The 26065-nt window shown below is 36.2% G+C and overlaps 1 protein-coding gene across 3 annotated transcripts in view; it reads left to right on the top strand.

Moving 5' to 3' along the window:
- CFTR (CF transmembrane conductance regulator) overlaps window positions 1-26065 on the top strand; it is a 156757-nt gene that overhangs the window by 10112 nt on the left and 120580 nt on the right. For all 3 annotated transcript variants that reach the window (XM_074367172.1, XM_045511119.2, XM_010947616.3), the window contains 2 exons: window positions 16410-16520; window positions 20328-20436. In XM_074367172.1, the coding sequence (XP_074223273.1) occupies window positions 20407-20436 (30 nt within the window). In that variant the 5' untranslated portion in view covers window positions 16410-16520; window positions 20328-20406. The remainder of the gene's footprint in view (window positions 1-16409; window positions 16521-20327; window positions 20437-26065) is intronic.

Genomic DNA, 26065 nt, shown 5'->3' with positions numbered 1-26065 from the left:
GCCATCATATATATCTATAGCTTTTCCCCTTACTCCATTTAATGAAGAGGACATAAATTTTTTATTGATTTACAAAATTACCTGAATAAAAGTCATTTCACATAATAAAATAAACTTTTCTAAAATTAACAAGATAATTCCTTGACAGCAAAAATTGTTTGATGTATTTAAAGTATTTAAAAAATACTTCCAATGAAATGTAAACCTAAGATCATTACATTTAGAAAAGTATTTTGGATTTAGTCCTTGAACACAGCCTTTGGATCCATTGAGGTGTGAACCTATAACTTGGCAGCCTTTTTGAACTCTTACGAGGTTTTGCCTATTCAGTTGTTTATGTTGCTGCCAAGGGTAGGGAGACAACTCTTGTCTTTCCTGAGTTGCAGTCTGTCACTCTGGCCACTATTACTGCAGAGTAGTGTCAGATTCTGGGATTAGTAGGCATGTATGTTATTATTAAAAAACCATAAGCCACCAAATCTAATGTTAATGAAAATTTGATCAAAGTTTATTCATTCTGTTGAGAAAAAAAATCTAGCTAGAAACAAGATTAAGAAATTCTTTAGGTAAATACTTATGCCCTTAAAATTAGAAGCTCTTCATAAATATCAGTATTTTCTTTCTTATCAGCTTCAGATAAGTGCTTCTCAAATTGTGGTCTCCCAGTCACCTGCTCAAAAAATATATTAAGATCGATTGATCGATCGGTCGATCGATCTATCTATCTATCTGTCATATATCTTACATTAAATAAGCAGATTCCTAGATCCCACTCCAGACCAACTAAATCCAGACTTTCTGGGAGAGGGCAACTACAGTCTTGTTTGTTTTTTACTCTTCAGGTGATGCTTTTTGTGTACTAAAATCTAAGAACCGCTGGATCAGTCTTAAGAAAGTGGGTTTAAATGGCCCAACTAGTGCTTCTCAGTCTTAATGAAAGATTGGAAAACTACAGACTTGAGGACAAAAAATAGGATTCTACCACATAATCATAAAAAGTGGGATTCTGAGGTGATTCAGTCTTCTCCCAGCTCCATTAGCCTTCTCTCTACTAACATTCTTCTTTTTTAACCTTAGGGTCCAAGGAAGAGAAGTGATAACAAATATATATATCGTTCAACTTACCACAGAATTCAAAATTTCCTCTTAAATAGTTCTTGAAGTCTGCAGTTTTGCCCCCAGCATCTTCTAACCTTTACTAAACACTTTCTGTGTACTGGGAATTATCCATGTTATCTCAGTGAATTCTTCAAATAATTTTGGATAGATTCTACATGTAAGAAATACGTAATTTAGAAAGATTAAAGAGTTTATACAAGGTCGCCCAGCTAATTACTGTGACATCAAGACATGAACTTAGATTGATCTCTAGAACTCCACTCTTTTTTTTTTTTTTTTTTTTTACTTTTTTAATTGAAGTATTGTCAGTTTACAATGTTGTGTCAGTTTCTGGTGTACAGCACAATGCTTCAGTCATACATGAATATACATATATTCATTTTCATATTCTTCTTCACCATAAGCTACTACAAGATATTGAATGTAATTTCCCTGTGCTATACAGTATAAACTTGTTTATTAGAACTCCACTCTTAACCAGTATAACACACTATCCAAAAACCTAGAATGGAATTGGTAATTATATAATTTCACATAATTTTGTATATAGATTTTCTAATTTTCTTGTCTCTGAAATTTATATTTTTGATACATGCATTATAAATAATACTCTTTAAATAAGGCATTAGACTCAGTTCTTCTTGAAAGTGCCAGAAACATGCCCTCTCGTTGTTTTGCTTTGGTCCCTGTGACCAGCTATTGAGGAGGATAGGATGAAGAGAGGAGGATGGGTTGGGGGTCGTCTTAGGTTGATGAGGTCTCCAAAATTCTAAATGTCTAGTTGAAGAGTGAAAGATGCGGTCAGCCAAAAGCATGCCGCAGACACTGTTCCCTAGAAGCCACTCCGTTGCACCACATTTGACCCAGACTGCACTTCTTAACCTGATTTGTACCATCCAGGTACTAACTGTCTCTCTTCATCTTTTTTTGTTTTCCAAATCCAGCTTCCTGTCTTCTTCCTCTTGGTCCAACCTACTACTGAGCCAGGCTTTCTGTTGAGTTTTTGCATTCACTCTTCTTACCTCACCAACTTTATCCCCTCTGCTGAGTTCCAGGTTCAGTCATTTCAGTGTTCCTCTCACCACCACCCACCCTTTTTGGTGTCCCGCTGTGATCAACAATCCCTGGCTGTTCATCATGTCATGTGTTTCTCTGTGTTTACTTTTACTGTATTCCTTGGTGCTGAAGGAAGAGGCAGAGTCACCTGGCAGAAGGTTCCCTACTTGATGTTTGGCTCTTTGTATATATAAATCTTAGATTTTCCTAGTGCAGTGGTTTTTACAGTTTTTTTTTTTAAAAAACAATACTTTTATCAGTGAATCCAGAATTCAAATGAAATCCTCCATGAAACTGCAGTATCTGCACATAAAAGTGACAATAAAAGACAATAACTCCTCTATAAATACAAAGATATGGTTAACGTCCTGCCCCAAAATAAGGGCTGAAATGATTATATGACATTTATGCGCTATTTTGTTTTTCCCACATGCTTGTGGTTCTCATGTTTGCCTCTGAAATTGAGATGTCTCTTATAATTGATGTCAAAAGAAACCTGGCAGTCGTTAGCCCAGGAATAACTTGTAGTATGGGAACTTAGCGATTCATAGAAAGTATACATCCCTGTAACCTCAACCTATTTGCATTGGCTGTCCCCCACAAGGTTGACTTTTAACTTAAATTTAGTTTATTGCTTGAAATTTCTTAAGAAAGATTACTCTGTGATCTAGTTTTGAAGAAACAGTTAATATTTAGTCTGAAGTTTGTCTGGCATACCAAGCACTTTAATTAAAATAGAAACTGCCCACGCTTAGCACTTCTTTCTGCTTTGAAATTATAATGCCTGTCCTGCAGGTGAAGGTGCTATGAATGCACCTTGTTACTAGTAACCCTGTTCGTAGCTGTGAATATGCAAGAGCAATTCAAAAGGTTATTTTTGACCTGAATGTGAAGAAGGCTTAGAAGAAAACTTGTGATACTGAAGAATAAAGTGGTAGGTAATAGTGCGAAAAAGTATATAATATTGAAAATTTCTTAAAAAAAAACAAACCCTGTTGTTTAATGGGTTTTTTTTCTTTTTTGGTCAGGAAAGGCTATTATTAAATTGATGTGAGTCTTATAATCAATGATACCTTATTGTTGAGTAAGCATGGTAAGGTATTGTAAAACCATGATAATAGCACATGCAGCTTGCTGTCGTCCCCTGGGGATTGCACAATTCTATTCATGCTGGGATGAAACTTTCTGTGAGCCGATATGCTAGAGATGTGATGGGCTTTAAAGAAGCTTGGCCCACATGTGTCTGCAGTGTAACCAGTGCAGACTGGGATATGTTTAAATAGGTGCAAAGAGATGTCAGAGGAAGCTTTCCTACATAGTGAACACTAAACGAGTTAGCCTCACAGGACAGGATAATATTTGGATGAATCCAGTGTGCTAAAACTTTCATACAACACATTTGAGAATGTGTGATGTTTTCTATTCCTGTTTTTAAAATAGTAAAACATATTTTAAAATATTGACCTTTTAAATCAAAGATGGTGAACTCCAGGAAGTACCACAGGGAAACTCTGGGTATTAGGATCCACAGTTTGAAAACGACTAAGCTAGTTTTTCCCTAGTTTTAATTGGTGATTCTTGACTTTCTCTTGAGTCTTCATTTCACCCATCTTGTACTCTGAGAAAATGACCTCACATTCTACTTTGTCTCTATCCTTATTGTAAACTCTTAGGTAGCAATATATAGGGGAAGAAACATGTACTTTAGAATCAGACAGATCTGGCTGGAATCCTTGCTCAGTGAATTAACAGCAGTGTGATCTTGGGCAATGTACTTAACTTTGATGATGATGTTATGCTCTGCAGTACAATGGATTATCCTTATCTTAACGTTGGCTCAGCATTATTATGATATCTAGTATTCACTGAGGGTTTAATATGTGTATTAGGGTTCTCCAGAGAAATGAAACCAATAGTAGATATATACACATGATTTATTATAAGGAATGGGCTCACATGATGATGAAGGCCAGCAAGTCCAAAATCTGCAGGATGGGCTGGTAGGCTAGAGACCCAGGAGAGCTGATGTTCCAGTTTGATTTTGAAGGCAGTCTACTGGAGAATTCGCTCTTGGGTGGGGAGACCAGCATTTTTGTTCTATTCAGGCCTTCAGCTAATTGGATGAGGCCCTCCCACATTATGGAGGGCAGTCTGCTTTACCTGAAGTTCACCCATTTAAATGTAAATCTCATTCAAAAACACCCTCTACGGTGACACACAAAATTAACCATTATATTCTTACCAGCTAGTGTATTCGTTTGCTAGGGCTACTGTAACAAAATACCAAAAACGTGGTGGCTTAGTAGATAGAAATGCATTGTCTGACAGTTCTGAAGGCTAGATATCCAAGACCAAGGTGTCATTAGGTTTGGTTTCCTCTGAAGCTGTGAGAGAGAATCTGTTCCATGCTCTCCCCTAGCTCCTGGTGATTTGCTGGCATCTCGGACTGACAGATGCCTCATCTTGGTCTCTGCCTTCATCTTCACATGGCCTTTTCCCTGTACCTGACTCTGAGTCCAAATTTCCTTTTTTTTTTCTCCAAGGACACCAGTCATTTAGGGTTACGGCCCACTCTAATAAACTCATTTTAACTTGGTCACCTCTGTAAAGATCTTATCACCAAATAAGGTCACATTCTGAGCTCCTGGGGGTTAGGATTTAAATGTATCTTTTTTAAGAGGAACACAATTAAACTCATGATAGTAACAGTCTTTAGAAGCAGAATGAGATATGGAAGCAATTTGAAACTGAAAAGTATGATACGTGTAGGGGGTTACACTAATTTATAAAATTTTTAAAAAAGCTATGTGTACCTCATGTCTGATGGTATACACATAACTTGGAGACAGTGCATATTATGTCAAGTGACATGATACAGAAATGTCAAGAAGGGTCAAAATAAAAGGGACCAGTTGTTCTTAGAGTAGATTGAAGAATGACTTTCCATTTATGGAATTTTGATACATCTCCACTGAGAATAAATATAATGAAGGCCAGACATTAGGATGTTTCGAGAATAAAGAGTGTTATAAATGAAAACATTGAGGAGAATTAATTAATCCTGGCTGGAAGTTTTAGAATTGTCGACTTTAAGTTATGACTCAGAAAAGGGGCATCACTGTTATTAAAAACGGTCTCTGGAGAAGTATAGACACCCTCACATTTGCATTGCATTTACCATTGACTTGAAAAATGTTTTAACTCTTTTTTTGGGGGGGGAGCTTTTAATACATTTGAACAGGAGTAATGGCTGGGCAATACCTGTTTGCAATCATATCAGTGTCCTCACATGGGCTATAAACATATCATGTTTGAGTAATTCAGTAGTTAAATTAATTCATTTTATACTGCCTCAGGCACTGGACAAGGCAATGGAGGCATAAAGATGTATAATGTACCCATATTATCCTGAGGAAGTTCCTTTTATGAGGGAAATAAACTAGCAAACAAATTTAACAATTTTAAATATGAATGACAATTACGTGCTGTGCTCTGTGGCAGGTGCAGGGGACACAGCAGTCAAAAAAGCCCTTGGGGAGCTTACAGTCCAGTGTGCTTGGAGACTTAGGGGAATGGCAGACAATAAATAGACAACAGACAAGTAAATAGTGGTAACAGCTCAAGTGATGGAAGTATAGGGGAGCATGGAGCTCGTGGGAGAAATATTAGACCTAGGTTGTAGAGAGACTTACATACATAATTTATGTGAAACTATTTTGGTGCATTTGATGTTTCTTGGAAATAGAGGTAAGGTTTTATTTCAAGGAAATTATTAATTTTTCTTCATTGTGACCTGGCACTTTGTTGTTGGTGTTACAAAACCAAAAAAATGCTGTACCAAATTATGGGAATATGAGAATCCTTTAAAAAATTAAGAGCCACCTTATTATCAATGGTTTCATACAGTGGGAGCTCCTGCAGAGTTCAAAAGGAAGAGAATCTGGCTTGAAGTTTCCTTTAAAGTTCTTTTTCCTCATGTGTATGCAAGCAAAATATTATGACATTTTGAAGTCACAGTAACTCTTAAATGCCTATGAAATGATTTGCACTCAACTATTATGATTTGTTGTTATGATTTCTGTTTTTAATGACCTGATTCCAAAGGTGACCGTTTTGAACTCTTAAATTGCTTATTATGATCAGTTAAAGATTTAACCATCAATTTTTGTGGGTTTTGCTGTTGGGGAAAAAGTAACTTCAGATATTTTGTAGACCTTTACTTACCTACATGTTGCTTGTATTAAAAAAAAAAAAAAGAAAAAGGTGCAAAGATTAAGTGAAGGGTAAAGTAAGGCTCTTGCAGTAAAATCTTACTTCCTTGGTAAACCTTGTACCAATGGCTGTCTCCATGCTCTGCTTCTGTCATACTCCTTTATTTCCGGAATTCACAATGGGGATGAGTGAAGATTCAGCCATTGTTCTCCTCCCCTACGCCTCTTAGGAGTTTTGTGTTAGTGTCCCTCTTGGTAATAAAGAAAATGGCAAAAAAGCATTAGCTCCACAATCTCAGGAACAAGATCTGAAACTAAAATCCTGAGTCATACAATGTGTCTACAAATGGCCCCTACTTCGCCAAAGTGGGGAGAAAGAAAGAAGATGCTAAATTTACCTTTAAAAAATTTTACCTTTCAATGCTATGGAAGATAAAAAAGGGTTAAAATGCCACCAATAAGCAAATCCCATATATAGTTTGAAGATGGGAAATCATCTGCAGCTGCAAAGTCTGAATACAATGCCATGCCACTCTTTGAATCCTTCTGAGAAATAATCATGAGCAACAGTAGTGCGACAGTAGATCGGGGCATACAGCATAAAAAAATTAGAGTGAAGAGAAGTTTAAGATAAACGGGAAAAATTCTAGAATTTGACCGATAATTTATCTGGGTGGATGATCCCAAGCAGAACCCTAGAGAACAGCTGTATCGTAACTAAATTTTAAAAAAATCATTAACTTTGTTTTCTTGATGCATCGTGTTTGAGTGTTACACTTGGAGTATTAGTTCTTAACCATCTTCATCTTAAAACCATTTCTGAGATTGCCTCTAATCTCTATTTTACCATTTTATCTATCAAGCAAAATAAATAAGCAAACATTCTCAAATAAACTGTTTTGTTGTGAAATTATACTTTTTAAAAAAAATTTTGGAAAAGTTGCTTTGAGGCAGTACCTGGCAAGCAGGTGTCAGTGAAGATTTAATAAGTAGTGGTATTTTGATACACATAGTAAGGAATCATTAAATCATTTGGAAGTTGAAGGTCGTGGGAGTCTAGCATGTGATTTGCCTATAGCAGCTCATACCAAACAGATCCTTGACTCCACAACCCAGAGCTTCTCAGAGGATTTCTGTCCCCAAGAAGGGAGAGTCATCTCTGCATTCCGAGAAACCCTTTAGCAGAGAAATATGAAGTAGCCTTGATTCCAGATGTTGAGTTAATTCTAGAGTGACAACCCTGACTGAAGGATGTGGGTATTTCATTACTGAAGGATAGAGAAGCCTGTTAGAGAGTGTTTACTTTGGGTTCTAGTGATTGTGTCTGAACAAACTAGGTGAATAAGGAGCTTCAATAAGGGATTCAGAGTTCTAGAAAAAGGGAGGGAATACCAAATAAGTGGGGTGGTAATAAAACAAATACCAACAAAGTTAAATCAATATATCACAAGGGAGATAGCTTTATATCCCTCAATGTGAAGTATATTTTGTTTCTATGTTAGAGAGAAGAAGACGCAGAACTTACTCCTTTCCCTTTCAGCCACCACTGGGCATGCTTGAAACTGCTTCTCTGTTCTGTTCTTGAGGATGCAATTGTCTAAAAGAACAGGAATAGTGGTGACATCCTGACAGTCACACGAGTTTCTTTCTGTACGCTTTTACAAATGCCAGCCAGTAACCCAGTGGCATTTCTACTGTAAAATCGGGAGGCCAGTTCATTTCCCCTCTTCCTTATTTTCTTGGTTTCAAATATATTTCTTATTGCCAATAGAAGTAAAAATCAGAAATTAGAGAGCAAGGGTATCATTTGTCTCTCTTGGTTAATAAAGAGCTCCTAAAAGTGGACTCAGAAAAGATGCAGCAGTTTTATAGGGCAGTTAATCATCGTGTCTTTCTAGTCAGTTTTCCAACTGCAATCAGTGTTGTGTCTTTTATTAGTGGCTTCATGCCCAGATAGAATAAAAATCAAACCACAGCCATGAAACAATACTCTGAGGCTGCTTTTCTAAAAATACATGGACTTGGGCTATTTTTTGTAGCATTGATTATCGTCTCTCAATTGCCTGAATCTCTGAATCCAAGTCATGTGAATGAATTAAGGGGTCCTTTTATGCCAGTGCTATTCATTCCTTAGTTTCTTCGGTATACTATCGCCATATCATTTTTCCTGTGTTCATGTAGTTGCAGCAATTAAGTGCGCTGCTTCTGGGGGCCAGGAGATAAACAATTTACATGACTCACGTTGCAGGTCATCAGTCCTTGGATACTTTCATGGGCTGTGCACAGAGTCTTAATCACTTGCAGCAGCTACCCAGGCACCAACATATGTGAAAGGGTTTAGAAGGTCAAAGTCAACAAAGAATTTGCATTTCACCAATTCTAAAGAAGGAAAAATCAAACATTTGGGAAAACTTTCCATAATCCACACTGACAGTTGATTTTTCTATGCTGTTTTTCTTAATACCAGCTTTGTTGAGATAGAATTCACACACCAAAAAATTTACCCACTTAAATGTATGCAATTTAATGTTTTTTGAAGAGATATGTAACTATTGCTACAACCAATTTTAGAACACTTCCATCGCCTCAAAAAGAAACACCATACCCACAAGCAATCATTCCCCATTCCCTCCTCCCCACCTTGGGCAACTACTAATCTACTTTGTCTCTATAGATTTGCCAATTCTGGACATTTCATATAAATGAAACAATGTAGCCTTTCGTGATGGCTTCTTTCACTTAGCATAATGTTTTCAAGATTCATCTATGTTGTAGCGTGTGTCAATATGTCATTCTTTCTTATTGCTACCAATGTTCTATTTGTAGGAATATACATTTATCCATTCAACAGTTGGTAGATATTTGGGTTGCTTCTACGTTTTTGGTTATTATAAAAAAAAGTATATGCTATGAACACTTGTGTACAAGTTTTTGTGTGGACATATATTTTAATTTCTCTTGGGCATATACCAAGGAGTGGAATTTCTGGGTCATATGGCAACTTTAGTATTTTGAGTACCTTTCAGACTGTTTTCCAAAGTGGCTGCATCATTTTACATCCCCACCAGCAGGATATGAGCACTCTAATTTTTCCATGTCTTTGTCAACACTTATTATTACCCATCCTTTTGATTATAGCCATCCTAGTGGGTGCGACGTGGGATCTTATTGTGATTTTGATTTGCATTTCTCTAATGGCTAATGAAGTTGAGCATCTCTTCATATGTTCTTAGGTGTTTGTGTATGTTCTTTGGAGAAATGTCTATTCACATCCTTTGCCCATTTCTAAATTGGGTTGTCTTTTTATTATTGAGTTATTAGAGTCCCTTAAATAGTCTAGATACAAATCTCTAATCAGATATATGATTTACAAAAAATTCTCCCATTTCTTTGCATTATTTTCTCTACTTCCTTGATGGTGTCCTTTGAGGCATAAAATATAATTTTGATGATGTCCAATTTATCTGTTTTTCCTATTGTTGCTTATGCTTTTCATGTTATACATGTGTATGCTTTTTTTTTTTTCAGTCTTAATATGGCAGCCTGGTACAAGTGTAGGCTTTGGTATCACAGTCCTATTTTAAGATTCTAACTCTGCTCTGGATAAATTATTTACACTCCCTCAGCCTCAGTTACTCATCTGTAAGGTGGAGATAATATTAGGACTTATCTCGAATTATTGTGGGGATTAGATGAAATATGTATGTGAAAGGCTTAGAATTTTACAGTGCTATAGTAAAATTATGTTAACTTTAGCTGGTACTGTTGTTAAAATCCCAGTAATAATAAATTCAAGGGCTCTGAAAATTAAACTAAAGCCAAGTAGATTCTGTAAGGAAGCACATAATAACGTACAGCTGTAATGTTTTATAGACAACATTGAATTTGGCCCCCTTGGAAACCAGGTAGGGTGGTCATAGTAGTTATTATTTCCAGCAGGAGCTGCAGCTAAGAGATATTAAGAAGGGCTGTTTCCAAAGCCACATGACTGGGAATGATGGAGACAGAGTTAAAACCTAGAGTCTTCTTAAAATCATGAATTCAGTTTTTTCTATAGCAGATTTGTAGTAGAAGTCGGGTGACTGGAGTTTTGTAGTCTTCATGATGAAGTTTTACTTCAGATCATCATGTCCAGAAAGAAAAGAAAGCAATTTTATGGGAAATTAAAATTGATAGTAAGCATTATAAGAGAATTATGGAATTAAAACATATTTGACTAGAAAGTTTATCGTCATGGATAGTCATAACAAGTAATGATGATAATGATATGTACCTTCTTTAATTAAAGAGAACTCCCTCTTTGTTTCCAAAGTGATACATGCTCATAGTTAGACATTAGAGAATACAGAAAAGCAAAATATATACTTACATTCCTAATACATTTATATTTAGAAACATCTTGTAAAATGGGCAGGTTGAATTTGTATTTAATGTTTTGATTCATTAGGCGTGAAGTTAAATTAATTTACATTATGGTTTTAAATTCCGTGCCTCTGGAGGATTTTTAAGAGTTGGTTTGTGGTCATTTGTTGAGCAGCAAATAATTATATTTCCAGATCTGAAATTCACTGACTACATTTACTTCACTGTCTACTCATGTGGAGAAAGAAAGAACTTCTACAATTCTTTTGGTAAAATTAGAGCTTTGTGAGAAATTAACTCTCAAACAGAAAAATAGATCATCTTTAGCAAGCAAAAAGATGGTTGAGCTGACTGAAGTGGTTAACGATTATAAATTCACCATTTTATAGATAAGCAGCAAACACTGTTTAATTACCTTGTGGAATCAGAGGACAGGGACTCACTGACTTGACCCTTACCCCAGTGCTGAGACTCTGGGGGTGCAATCTCAAAGCCTGCAGGTTTTACACAGGACTTTTAAGAGCTAGATGCCTCTGTTCTTTCAAGTTTTATTTTCACTAGCACTCATTGAGGAAAAATATATCTGACTATAACACCAGATCTAAGTTGGTAAAACAACTGTGACATTTGAAGTGCTATTTATATGAAATTTTTTTTTAATCCTTATAGAGATGAAATGACTTCTGGTCTCAAAATAATCTTTCCCGTCCTAGCCATTTATCAAAAAACGAAAAAACAAAAAACCAAAAAACAAACACAAAAACCCTAAAGCAAACCAGTAGAATATGCTGCAGGAATTAAGATTTACTGTCATTGTCTAATCAAGTGACCCCTCCCATTTCCTCTATCTGAACGTCACCATTTTCTTTAGTTAGGATTATGTAGATTATTTGTGCTCTTTCAAACTCATGGTAAATATATTAAATGATGAGGGAATCTCTAGCGCATTTTAAAAAAGTAATTGAGAGTAATTTTTACTTCGTTCCTCAAGTATTAATTATTTCATGCAAAAAGGAAAAGGCTGTTAGTCTTTGAGTGTTGCAGTTTGTTGATATTTAGAAGTGTCATGTGACCACAGATTTGAATTTGCTGTTTTATTTTATTTTATTTTGTTTGGCTAGTTAAATCAAAAGTTATGTTAATACTGTGGAGGCATGATTGTTTTATACAAACAAAATCATTTTGAACTAAAAAGATCCGATACCTGACCTTCATCTTAAATTCTAGCAGATGAAAATGTCAGATGCCTCTGTTGGATTAATAAAAGCCAAATGTCAAATGGAAAAATGATTGTAAGCTTTAATTATGTGGTTTTAGGGGGATAGGTTTCAAGAAAATCAAGGCTTTAATAGTGTCTATAATTGGAAAATTCATTATGAGGAATTACAAGTCGCTCTGTATCTATGCAAAAATTGGAAGTTTTGTCTTAAGAAATGAAACTAATTAAATACGATTTCATTGTATGTGTCTATTAAAAAAATTCAAGTGATAGCATTTATGCTCAACAAAACCTGAAGTCTCTTACAGTAAGTGAAGAGTGTGTCTTCGGTACTAGACTTTTTTTTTTTTTTGAGTTAGTTTAAAACCTTAGGATGTAAAGAATGGTATACTTTAGGGATCTCTGTCTGCTGTCCCATAATTAATGATTAACTAGTTTCTGTTAGAAATAGCCAAAACTTTGAAAACTGTCACAGTTTCTAAGTAGACCAGTTTATAAGTTCGTTTTCAGTATATAGTGACAGGTTATGAATGAAAGAGGATACGGTCAATTAGAGGTGAAAGGAAGCGATGTTGGGGGCAAATTCGAGGAGGAGGAGGAATAGGTTTTATTGCTTTTGGTTATTCCAGTGTACCTGCCTTGCTAATGAAACACCTGTGCACTCACTGATTTTTCATGGAAGAAATACTGAAGTAGGTAGGAGTCCTGACTTGGCATTCCTAAATTCTATTCAAGTGTGTTTAACCCACTCAGGCTTATTCAGAAGGAGTGGTGGCTGGAGTTTTACAGTAACTAACATTTTGTATAGTTTCTACGTGTAGGTACCTGAGGAGTTTTTTTTCTTGTTTTGTTTTTGTATTTCTAGGACTGACTTGAGGTTGGCATGAAGACTTCCTTGAGGAGGCAGAAATTTCATTTACTTTTTTTAGTTTGATCTCACAAAATAAATTCTTTCTCTAAGATAACTCTGGTGGTTGTCAAGCAGCCTGTTGTTAATTGATTTTAGTTCTCACAATTTACCTTAGGTCAAGTTTCTATTTTGGGTTATGAATATAGGTTTACCATAGTTAATCTATCAGAAACACTGAATTATATTAACAGTGATAAATGGCTAACTTGAATTTTAATACCAGTGAATGTTTGGTTTGATTATGCCTAGCTATGGAACTCGTGATACTCAAAACTGTATGTCATGGAGTAACACACATAATAAAATAGGCACAGATAGTGCAGGAAGCATTTTATAAATGCAGCCTGCAAACTGTGTTACTTTAAAATGAGCTGGAAATGCATTTTTTGGGAATGGTGATCAGGTCTTAGACATGGACCCAAAGAGGTGTATTTATTCAGTTTTTTAAAGAAAGACTTATTTTTTAACTTCCTGCAAATGTCTTTTGGTATTGTATTTACAGATGGTAAAATTCTCTTTATTTGTAAATTTAGTTTCATGTTTTGATCATTTCAAGCAGACTGAAAATGAAAGGTTTATTAATAAAGTATATTTTTGTTTTTACTAGATTTCTGTAGACCACTTTCCATTCTCAATGCCATTACCTTTGATCCAAGTCTTCCTACCATCTGGCAGTTAGTTGTCTGCTGCAGTTGGCCCTTTCTGGCTGAGCTGATTTTAAATTTTCAGGAACTTTGTGAGCTGCTTGTTAAGTGCAAATAGTATTAAAAGTTAAATGATTTAAACTTAAAGCTTAATATATTAAAACAAAGGTAATAAAAACTAAAGTTTTCAGTATCTAATTATTATTCTTTATGCTATTGAGGTCATGTTCATTATATCTAAAAGGTAAGCATACTATATTATGATATGCAGCTGGGTATTTCTTCTTGGCTCTTTGTTCAGTGACTTCACATTGGGTGGCTTCAAATTGGTCATGGTGGGAATATTTACACCACAGAAATTGGCAAACACCATGAGTCAATTTTTTTCCCCCTGGAGAAGGGATGGTTAAAGATCTGTCAGCACACCATACCACTGCCTGCAGTCTGCTAGCTTTTGGTTTTCCTGCTTCTAGACCCTCCTTCCAGCACTGTCTAGAACAACCCACACGCCTAATCTTCCTAAGCAGGGAGAGCTGAACATAGTAAAGGAAGGAATGAAGTCAAAAGAATGTGGCAAAAATCTAGTTTTTGGCATTTAGCAACAGACAAATTGAGCCTCTCTGAGCTTCCATTTCTTTATCCTTAAAATCAGGCAGTGATCCCTTTTTGTTCTACCCACCAAGATTTTCATATTAAAATCACAGTGTGCTAATATTTGTGAAAGTATTATATACATAAAATTTTTTGTTTGCTAGTAGTAAACACTTGATTCACCTTTTCACTTTTTAAAAAAATTTATTTTATTTTAGTTATTTATTTTGGGGAGGAGGTAATTAGGTTTAGTTATTTATCTATTTATTTTTTTAGAGGAGGTACTGGGAATTGAACTCAGGACCTTGTGCATGCTAAGCATGTGCTCTGGCACTTGAGCTATGTCCTCTCCCCACACCTTTTCATTTAAGTTTATGAAGCCTTATAAGCAACAGAATGGAGTTTATATCCTAAATTGCTGACCTAGATTTTTCACAGCCTAACTGCACCCCATATTTGCACATGTGTGTCTAGTGCTTAATTGGATACTGGATGGTGGGCACTAGGCGGGTGGATGTGCCCCCGCTCTCTCAGACAATGCCCACTGCTGGTGCTGCGCCATCCTGGCACTTCTTTAACTGCTGTGTTCAGACTGTCCACAACTATTTTCATTCTTGTTCTCCAGGAAAAATTGCCAGTGGATTACACTGGGCAATAAAGATGAACTTAATTATCACCCTCTGTTGAGGTTGAAGGTTCTTGTTAAGATGCAGATATTGCAAGTTAATGGAAAAAACCCGACGTATTAAGCCAGTGTCACTTGTTGGTATCTTAGTCAGAAATGGTGGATAAAACTGCTTAGCCCTTGAGCTGGGCCCTAATTCAGTTACATTTTAAGGAAGGTCAAGTTGTAGAGACATCAGGAACATAGAACAGGGGCTGACTGAAGATGGTGGAGACCAGGGAAGTATAGACAAGAATCTGGACCCTTGGGGTGGGTGGGATGAAGGTGAACATCAGAACCTTCTGCAAAGTTTTGCCCTAAAACGGTCAAAATGTTTGCATTTGGCATGGCATTTCCTCTTTTTATTCTGATGGCTTTGCTAGAATACTTTTCCTATTATAAGTTTATTTTGCCTCTCAGAAATTGCTGAAAGACTCCCTTTTGATTTTTGCTGGGTAACATGCATTTTGATATATTACCGAATTCTTAGTGGCACCAAATTTTAGAACTCTCTGAAGAAAAGAAAGATGCTAAGGGTAAAAGCATATGTTGGGAATCACTAATCCCAAGTCCAATTCCTTTCTTTAATAAATATATGAAATTTCACATAAGAAAGGTTGTGTGAAAGATCATTTGATCAAACTTCATTTAGAAGTTTCTCTTTGTATATGATTTCTTTGTTTTACGGTACTCATCCTGTCCCTCCCTCCCTCTTTTGTTTTCCTTTTTCTTTGTTGTCTTTATAGATTTTCTTATCTCTGTGAAGACTATTTTGACTTAGTCATAATAGTAAGAAACAATGTATGTGAAAATAACTGAAGTATCCTGCCTAATTATTTACCATGCCAGCTTTTCGATCATAAGTTGTTATTTACTAGAGGAGTAGTGGGCAGATGTATGTAACTGCTGTAGGGTGAGGAGACAAAACATAAGGAAATTTTAATCCCTGTCTTCGTTCATAAGTGATGATTAAGTCAGCACATCGATGCACAGTACTTAACCCTCCAGCTACAGTCAGTTCATTCAGCAAATAGCTCATTGCTGAGTACTATGTGTTACAGTTAACGGAATTATATAAGGGTATTGAGGGTCTATTTTCTTCTTATTCACAAATCATTTTATATTTGTAGTAATAGAGACTAGACTTCTGCAAACTATAAACTCCTAGTATCAGGTTATTTAGGGGAAGTTTCTTTCCTTCTTTCTTTTTATGAAGAACACTTTTAATATAGAATGTTGAGCAGTTGGTTTTTCCCTCTGGGAAGGATTCTGCCATCATTCTCAATACTTTTTGACTAAGCTATAGTCACATCAGTTCAGAGGTGTTGATGGTTTTATACAGTTGTATTCGGTAAGATATGAGTCTTTGGTGTTTACATAAGTTGACTTATTTTATTCTCATATTTTTTAATTCAAAAAAATTTTTTACAGAGGTACTGGGGATTGAGCCCAGGACCTTGTGAATGCTAAGCCTGTGCTCTACCACTGAGCTATACCCACCCCTACTCCCATTTTCATATTTATGTACCATCTTCTACATGCTAGAAGATTTGAAACTGTATCTGATTCCAAGTCTGTATTGAAGATGAAATGAAGTTAATATTTCTATCTGTCTCTTTTCTCTTTATTTTAGCTGGACCAGACCAATTTTGAGGAAAGGTTATAGACAACGCCTGGAATTGTCAGACATATACCATATCTCTTCTTCTGATTCTGCTGATAATCTGTCTGAAAAATTGGAAAGGTATGTTCATGAACATTGTTAATTAGTTGAAGAGAGAAAATATTACTTAGAGACTAGAGAACTGACATTAGAGGGCTGAAGTCTTAAAATGGCATTTTCAAAATAGGAATTTTTTTGATGAAGTCTTGATCAGTTAAGAATTAAAAAAATGAAAGGATGAAAGAAAAAAACCATTTTCCTGAGAAAGGACTTTTTTTTCCTGAAAAATACATATTTGAATTCTGAGAAGTTACCTGTTTTTAAGGAACATTAAGTAGATTTTGTGAAGACTGAAATACATCTTTATAAAGCAAGTTGTGTATACTTGCCTCCAAAATCTTAACACGTGAATGCAAATGTATACACTTGGAAATCTTAAGGTAATGGCTATTGGGTAAAAATTTCATATTTTTGAGTACATATTGAATGCCAGGCGTAGTGTCTCTTCTCCACCTCTCTGGAAGGAAAGCATCATTATCTCCATTTTATAGAAGAGCAAATTGAGGCCCAGAGAGATGATGTAATTTTCCAGCTAATAACTGATCAAGCCATGGTTCAAGCCCAGGTCCATACTCCCGGCTTCCGCAGGAATAGTGTTTCCCATTGCAAGGGGGTCCTCTTTTTTTAAGTGTATTGGTCATAATTCTTTTGATTGTCAGTGACAAAAACCCAATTAATTAGCTTAAGTAAATAAAAATAGGAAATTTGTCGGCTCTTGTTGTCTACCTGTGTGAAAGCTTAGGTAGAGAACTGGCCTCAGGGGCTCAGTGGAACTAAGGACTGGTTTTATTCTCTCAGACCAGTTTACTCCATGCGATGGGGTCTCAGAACTCTTTGCTCATATCTTTAGAGACCACAGAGGTAAGAGTGGCCAAATGTGAAGAATCCCAGAAACTTCTGAGTCACGAGTACACTCCATAGACCAACAACAGTCTATGAAATAACTAGACTGGGTCTTGTGCCAGCAGTACAGGGTCTGATATCAGATGATGGGGAAAAGGGAGAGGGAGTTGACCCAAAAAAAAAAAAAAAGAAAAAAAAAAAAGAAAAGAAAAATATGTAGCTACTTTTTTATTGCACCAAAATAAAATAGTTGAGTAGACTTGCAATTTGTTTACCTTATGTTCATTAAACTCATTGAATTTCTTTTGAAGTTTTAAGACAAATAAGATATTCAACCTTACGTTTTCTTGATTTTATTCAAAGAATTAGCTGATGGGAGTAATAGATTTACATTTCCAAGATCAAGGACCAACTCCTATTCTTGAACACTTTGAGTAAGTGCCATGAAGGCTGGGATATTTTGGTGTTTTTGTTTTCGTTCTGTTTATAATGTGCCTGGAATAGGGTCTGGTATATATAATTGTCCCTTGGTGGACTGACCCTCCTTGGATACTGAAATCTATGGCTGCTCAAGTCCCTCGTACAAAATGGCATAGTATTTGCATATAGCCTACACATCCTCTCCGATATTTTAAATCATCTCTAGATTACTTATAATGCCTAATACAATGTAAATAGTTGCCAGCACATGACAAATTCAAATTTTGCTGTTTGGAACTTTCTGGAACTTTGTGTGTGTGTGGGAATGTTTTCCATCCCCAGTTGCTTGAATCTGTGGATGTGGAACCTGCAGACACAAAGGGCCAGCTGTAGTAGGTGCTTAGTAAATATTTGTTGAATGAATGAATGATGATTGAATGGGAGATGATTAGCATTATGTAAAAACTTGCAACACTGCTGAAGAGATAAATATATAACCATAATACATTGTAGGCATATCAGCAAGTTCAAAATAATTTAATAGATACTCAGTATCTAAGTTCAAGATAGAGGCTGAGGGAAAGATTAATCAGAGTGGGGTTAGGTTAATCAAAACTGTGTACTCCAGGTTCATTTTTATTTGTCGCCTAATGGAAGACATACACCTGAATTTGTAGGATTATCTGACCTAACAGATTTTTCATCTCAGTTTTCATTGTTTCTCCCATATCAGTTCAGTTTTAAAAATATACTATTTTGTTTCAATTCAACAACTCTATGCCAGCATAAGTGCATAAACTCTATTTTTGTCTTTTATTTTTGTATCTCTTCTTCACTCTATTCTTTCTTTTTTTAATATAAAATTGTTACTTAGAATTTATTGAAACATTTTGGATGAGTGACATACCACTGATAGTACTTTGTACCTCTGCACTGAGAAGTGACCCCAGCCTCACATTTCTGTGACTTGTAACAAAGGCCCTCAGGTGGTTACCATGTGATTGGGGTACATTGGCCCATCTGGCTTAGTCTGTGGTGGTGGAGTTGAACCCTGTGCATCACTCTTGTGTGCAAACCACACATCCATTCCATGATTGTAGCTAAGCTGCAAACTTGATAAGTATAAAATGTCTGCACTTATGATTCAACTCTTGGTATTTGGAGGGCTTATTGGGGCTATTGCCGTACTGCAGGAACCACACCACCAACTCTCGCTGCTAATTAGTTCCCTTAGGTTCCAATTGTTCATGTCCTATCCATTAAAAAAAATCCCCCTAATTACCTTTTTCTCAGGTTTCTACCCCATTCTTCACCCCCCCCCCTTTTTTAATAGCTAATTTCTCTTTGCTCTCCTGGTCTTCTTCTCTCTCTCTTTTTTTTTTTTTTTTTTTTAAATCTCAGGTCCCTGAAATGTGGTTTCCATGTCTATTGTGTTCCTAAAATGACAATGACCAGGTTCAGCAGAGGTCTCTTAATATCAAACATGTTATCTTCCTACCATGACTTTGGTGTTGATGACTTCTTCCCACCTTGAAACCATTTCTTTGGTTTAGTGCCACCTCTCTTTCCTGGCTTTCTTATCTGATTAATTCTTCCTCCGAAGGAGAGGCAGGATCTGCCTCCAAATTTAGCTTCTTACCCTGTTGTCAGTCACTGAATGACATAGATCGGAGGCAAGTCTAGTGTGTGAGTGAAAGAGTGGGGAGAGAGTAAGGAAATAGATGGATGGCACAGAGTAATGAGGTGTTATAGGTAGTAAGCTTCTTGGGGAAGCCAGTGCCCATGCATGAGTTCCATGACTGCCAAACTTGCCCTCAAATCTCAGTTGTGTGGTCTTCCTTTAGAGTAACTGAGAACCACCTCTAGTGATGGTAGATGGTTAGTAATGAGGGTAGGTGTTGATAAAATAAAGACTTTCCCGTGAAACTTCTCATCTCTGTACAGTTTAAAAATGAAGGTGAGGGTAACATTTATGGATGTATTTGATCCACTTGGGAAGAGGAAGAGGGGTTTTATTAACAGAAAGCAATGACAATAACTGAAATGTAATCAGCTGATAATGTATAGTATTTAAAAGAAAACAAAACATTTATTTAATACCAACCATTTTTCAGACTATTTAAGTTTGATTCCTACCAGAAAACATAGAATTTGATTCTGTTCTAATTTTCCTAAGACTTTCATTGTAATAAATGACTTTAGTAGGTGTAAATGAAGTTTGATGGCATTTGTCTAATACCCCTACATTTAAAAACGAAGTCCAAACAACAAGTTTTTCTAATGTTAAATCACAGAAAAATCCACCTGACTTTAATCTTGTTTTTTGGTTTGACAGTTACATTTTATAAATCCACTACAGTTCTTAACAGGTAATGACCAAGAAGTGAAGGGGAAAAAATTAAATATTTGTCTATTTTTTGCCTTGTTCCAAGCATAGCAATGTGTATTCATCAGAGTCATACTTTGCCTACCTCTTGCATTCTTTGTTTTTTAGAAATCCAAGACCTTTCTTACTCAAATATTTGCATATGCCTCTTACTGGTCCTACTTTTTATTCTTTTGCAGAGAATGGGACAGAGAGCTGGCCTCAAAGAAAAATCCCAAACTCATTAATGCCCTTCGGCGATGCTTTTTCTGGAGATTTATGTTCTATGGAATCTTGTTATATTTGGGGGTAAGGATCTCATTTGTAAATTCATTATGGATAAAACAATTATATTCATTTTTAATGATTACAAAAGGACTAGAGTAATCTAGTACACAGATAAAAGGGCTAAGCTAACTCCAAATACCAAGAAACCACTAAAACTCTAATGGAGGCAAGTAAAAATGTTTTAGAATTAAGATGTCCTGGAACACAGGTGGCAATTTATAATTTAAAATGGGTTCAGTAAAATAAATTTCTTTTAAAAATTCTTTTCTGTTATGATTCCAAATCACATTATCTTACTGGTATAGGAGATTGCTGGTGACTTTATTTTCCTGTATTCAAAAGGAGAGAGTCAGAGACAATATCAGGAGAAGAATTCAGCTAATTACATATATGAGTGTTTGTGGTATTTTGAAATCATATCTACATGATAAATTATTTCAAGAAAAAGTAGCAAACATTTAAAATCTGGCAGCAAGTTACTTATGCAGTACATTTTCTCAATCTCCTGTGTCTTCATCATTATGAAGGGAGCTCCATGCCTGAAGACCCCAGGCTTGGTGGTATTTAAGTACAGTCTGGGATGTTCCCCAGCTGTCGTTAAGTGTAACACTGATCTATAATTTTTTATATCACCAGAGAATCATTTTGAATCCTTAACTGTAACCTATAAAAGTGACAGCAAGTTGAAAAATTATTTAGTCTTCAAATAAAGACTGTGCACAATATTTGCTTTGGGAGGTTAGGTACCAACTGGATGGATTTGTGTTGTAATTATATTGGTCTTCATGCCTCTGGGGGTGAGGGGTGCCACGGTGTCTCCAGAAGATATGACATACAAGTTGCATTGCTTTAATAACTTGTACTTAATACACACCAGATAAATAGACTTAAATATTTTGACAAAGATGACCACATTTAGGTCTAGAATGCTTTGTAATGCTATTGATAACCTCCTGGAAGAAATTCTTTTGAAATTGTCTGTCTGTCTGTCTGTCTGTCTATCTATCTATCTATCTATGAATCAAATATTTATCTCTATAGAAAGCTGCAGCAGTTGTTCATAAATAGGAATAAAGTAGCTGAAGAATTCATTTTCTCTTAAGATATCTTTGATGTGATTTTTTTTTTTTTAGAGTACCCAGAGCTTTGGGAAACAATTTTATCCATAGCTTCTGGCTCTGTTTCATTTACTTTTAAAAAATATGTTTTATTGTTTGCCTTAATGACACTCTGTATGCTTTTGAATCTGTGTGTAGAAGTACAGTTCACTCGGGCTATATCCTATAAGAGTGCAGCATTCTCAATAAATCATCATTGGATTGAAGTAAATGGTGTTTCAGACAATCATTATGGCATAACCAAGATTGTGGTGAAACTCAAAATTTTCTCTAGTAATGTTCACATCATATGCTGCTCCTCTTGACATAAGCACAACTAAGCAGAAGCTGGAAGAGAGACTGAATGATTAAGCCTCATTCATGCTCTCCGTGACTTGTGCGATAGTTTATTCTTCTAGATTCCACCAGCATGGAAATTTCATATGAACAAAAGCACTCACTGAAACATGAAAATTTAGATGATACTAATACATGAACATATTTATAAATTTCATTTGTTGGTCTGGTATACACAGATCAAAGAATAAACAAGATATAGTTTAATATTTATTGAGTACCTGATCTGCTCCAGGTTCAGCAATAAGCCCTTTACAAAAATTATTTTATTTAATTCTCCTAATAACTCTATGGAGCAGACATTATTATCTCTACTATACAAAAAAAGAAATCAAGATGCAGGAAATTAAGTAAATTTTCCGAAGTTATGCATATGGTAAATTTGAGCGATAGCCAGGTCTCTTTGGCTCCAAAGCCTCTGACCATCCCCTCAGATCAGATTAGAATCACTGTGATTATATGTAGGTACTCAACAGAATGGTGACTCCAGTAATCAGTCTTGGACCTTCTGAGCTTCTTTGCATCTTCTTAGGAGATACAGGTTAACAGAAGCTTGAAAGTTGAGCATTCTTCCAGGGTCATTTCAGGGCAAATCTGAAGAAAGTTCAAAGCAGGTACCAGCACAGGGGAACCAGCTGGAATCTTCCCACTCAACTTAGGAAGGAACTTGTGAAATCCACCTGAGAGCCAGCAGTGCTAAGGATCAAACGCATAGACAAAATTAAAGAGTAGAAGCATGGAGTGGATTTGGAGAAGGGCTAACTTATTCTTAAACTTCTCAAGCTTTTAAACATCCCAGAGAAAAGAATCTTAAAGGCTTTCTTGGTGCATTAATTACCCAGGGGTGGGAGGGACAGGGCTGAGTGGTGTTCCCAAGCTAAGCGGAGCCTGAGAAAACAGGTCTGGACCTGACAGCATGTTTGAAGGGCAAAGTCGATTTCCATCAGCTCAACTTCTACTGATAACCAGCAGAGTATGAGTGAGGAAAGGAACTGCTGGGGAAAGGCAGTTGAAATGTGTTCGGTAAGGAGGCATGGAGAGGAAATTTACATTGGCAGTGGCACAGGTGTGGTGAGGCTGTAGGTTTCTCACCCTTGTCACAGAGAAAAGGCCTCGCTGACACCATGCCATTTTTAAGTAGTGAAAATGCTGAAAGCTGTTAAGTCTTAAAGAATTTATATAATTGTTGTGGTCATTAAGATGAGTGCAGCTTTTCAGGGCGTCTGATTTTTCTACACCATTCTTTTTGTCTTTTATAGGTAGAAAAGGAGAGAATTTTGCTATTATCATAAGACTGCCATCCTTTTAAACTACTTATACCAAGTTATTATTTATACTTTTTATAAATATGGTATAGTATTTATCATATTCTTTCTAGACATGTCTTCTTTTTTCTGTGTGTGTCATCTTGGTAATTTTTTAAGTTTCATTAAACGGGCAGGGATTCTTAAAGTTGCTATAACACTATTCTTGGTAAAAGGTGGACATACTTTAAAAATGTCCTGTATGTTTTCAGTCCCTCTAAACCAGGATAACTGTGGTATAAAGAATATTTGATTGGTTTCAGGACTGATAGAAAAAGGACTGTAAAATTTGCTGTTGACTGTGGAAGGTTAAGAAAAAAAGGAAATGCCATTGTGAAAGAGTTTGTCTCTCTGCAATTCTGATGTAATTTTAAATCATATTAGCTATGGCCTCTCATCATTCATTAGGTACTTGGTTTTTCTCCATTTGACTCAGCAGCCAGGTATAACATTCTCTTTAATATTTAAGACTCCCAGAATAGAGGAGAAACTGGCTGTTGAAGAACTGAGTGTGAGTCAATTAAGGACAGTCAGAGAGAAGCCAAGTGAAGGGAGTTCTGTAAGCAGGTTACTGAGAGAATGTGGTAACAATACATTTATTATGATACAAAATTCATAAGTGTTCACTCAAATATATTCCTGATTCCTCAGCAGCTCTGGGCACATTTCCATCATCAGATTGAGATACATGTCAGTGCAACTTGGGTCAAACTAGTTTTATTATTTAAATTTCTTAAACCCCAAGAAGTTTAAGGGCATAAAGAAGTCTTAGTACTTCTGCTGCTAGAGTTCTCAAGTACTACAGTCTGTCTTGCAGAAGATCTTTGTCCTTTGTGTTTTGACAAAGACATTGGAGGGCATTTGAGTTCAAGCATACTGCTAACAAAGGGAGAGTGTTTTTGGGGAATCCTGTACATGGATAGTCTCTGGCTTAGGCACTTTGATTTACTAATACCCCTTTCATGTAAGGTCAGTGCCTCCAGCATATCTTCAAGATGCCTCTTATGGAGGATTCTTTTCTCAGCCTCCCCTCGCATTCCCCCATATCTGGCCTCTTCTCTCACCCCAGCAGTGACTCGGATGCTGCACTGCCTACATTCACCCAGTATCCTGGACATTTCCATCCTCTGCTAGAACCCCCATCTCTAACACATGTGATGCACTTCCTTGTGCTACCTCCAGCATTCTACCCAGTTCCCATGACAAGATTTCGAAAATCATGGGGTTTAGATTTCTTTGAAACATTTTTTACTTTAATCTTTGGAGTAACCAGCAGCCCCACCCCGATAATGTGTGATTTAATTTGTCCAGGATGGGCTCTGGGATAAAGTTCCTCAGGTGAGTCTGATTGGGAACATTATCCCTGAATGCATCTGACTTTCGCTAGAATCTAAGGGGGAACTGAGAGATGGTACACATGGAACTTTTCAGTTTGATTTTTTTTAAATGATAATATTGAAAAAAATTTAAACATAAAAATAAATATTAACTCCTTTAAAGACAGAAGGGCAATGTTTCTCAAACTTTTATATGCATACCAGCCACAGCCCCCTACCATCTGGCTAAACGGCAAATTCCGATTCAGGGGGTTTGGGTAGAACCTGAGATTCTGCATTTCTAAAAGCTCCCAGGTGAAGATGCTGTTTGCCTCAGCACCATGCTTTGAGTGGCAAGGCCTTACAGGGTCATGGAAGAAGAGGAAGTCTAGTTAGAAGTTACAGTTGTGAAAGAAGTAGGTGGGCTAATCATGGCTAAGGAGCCCCTGATACTAAAGTGACAGAACAGAAATCCCACTGCTAGTAAATATGGCTTATGGTTTTTTCCAAGGTCCCAATGTTAACTGTTAACTTCCTGTGTCTTCTTCTGGCAACTCTCTCTCAGGACTCCACTGGAGTCATGACGTGTGGCACGCATTGAAAGTGCTTTATATGTACTGATTTGGGGGAAGAATAAAAACATAAAACAAACATTTAGATGGTTTTATATAGAAAGCCAACACATTTTACCTATTCACTGTTTATAGGCTGCATAGACAAGTAAATTGGTAAGATATGTGAAAATTTATTTTGCCCCACCATTAATATTTTAAAAGTTGAGATATTCATTATATCCAGAATATGCAAGTATTCACTACTCTTCACTTTCATTATTTTATTATAAAACCAATTCTTACTTTGTTATAAAATTCAAGAGTCCTTCTCTATTGTTATACCAGTGGGTTAGGTTTTTACGGCAGTGTTGAACAGAGTGGTGCTTCCAGAGCATTTAGCATTCATTATGTGTGCTTTTGAAGGTGAACCTAGGAATGTAACACCATGTCTGGTAGGATATTGTATCAAAGGCAAAATATAGCTCCTGTTCTTACAGATGAAATTTTAAAACAGAATCAGTTTGTAAATTAGGAATTGTTTGTGATCATGTACTTACAACTTAAACTGGGTATGAGGGGGCTCAGTTTCCTCCTTCCTGGTATAAGCATGGTGCCTCTTTACTTCCTGTAGGTAACCAGTATCCAATAGTGACTAAGTACAATGTGGTGAAAGTATCCAGTTTCTAGGATCTCTTCTACCTTTTAAATTATGTGTCTGTGATAGGGGGGCCTAGAGATACGGTCTTTATCATAAATTACAGTGATATTAACTTATAACTTGATTTGGTAGGTTGATGTTGATGTAATCAGTGCTTGACTTGATCTGAGGGAGAACCCTCATGTCATATTGTAACATTTTCATTTCAATTTGAGGTTGTGAATAAGAGGAAGACTCTGGAGTCAAACTGTCTGGTTCAAATCCCAGTTTTACTGCTTGCTAGCTGTGTGACACTGAGCATGTTATCTAAACTCTCTGTCTAGATTTCTTTAATTATAAGGTGGAGACAATGGTAGCACATATT

Source organism: Camelus bactrianus, chromosome 7, assembly GCF_048773025.1.
Source record: "Camelus bactrianus isolate YW-2024 breed Bactrian camel chromosome 7, ASM4877302v1, whole genome shotgun sequence".
Taxonomy (NCBI): domain Eukaryota; kingdom Metazoa; phylum Chordata; class Mammalia; order Artiodactyla; family Camelidae; genus Camelus; species Camelus bactrianus.
This window is presented reverse-complemented; position numbering and strand designations above follow the sequence as displayed.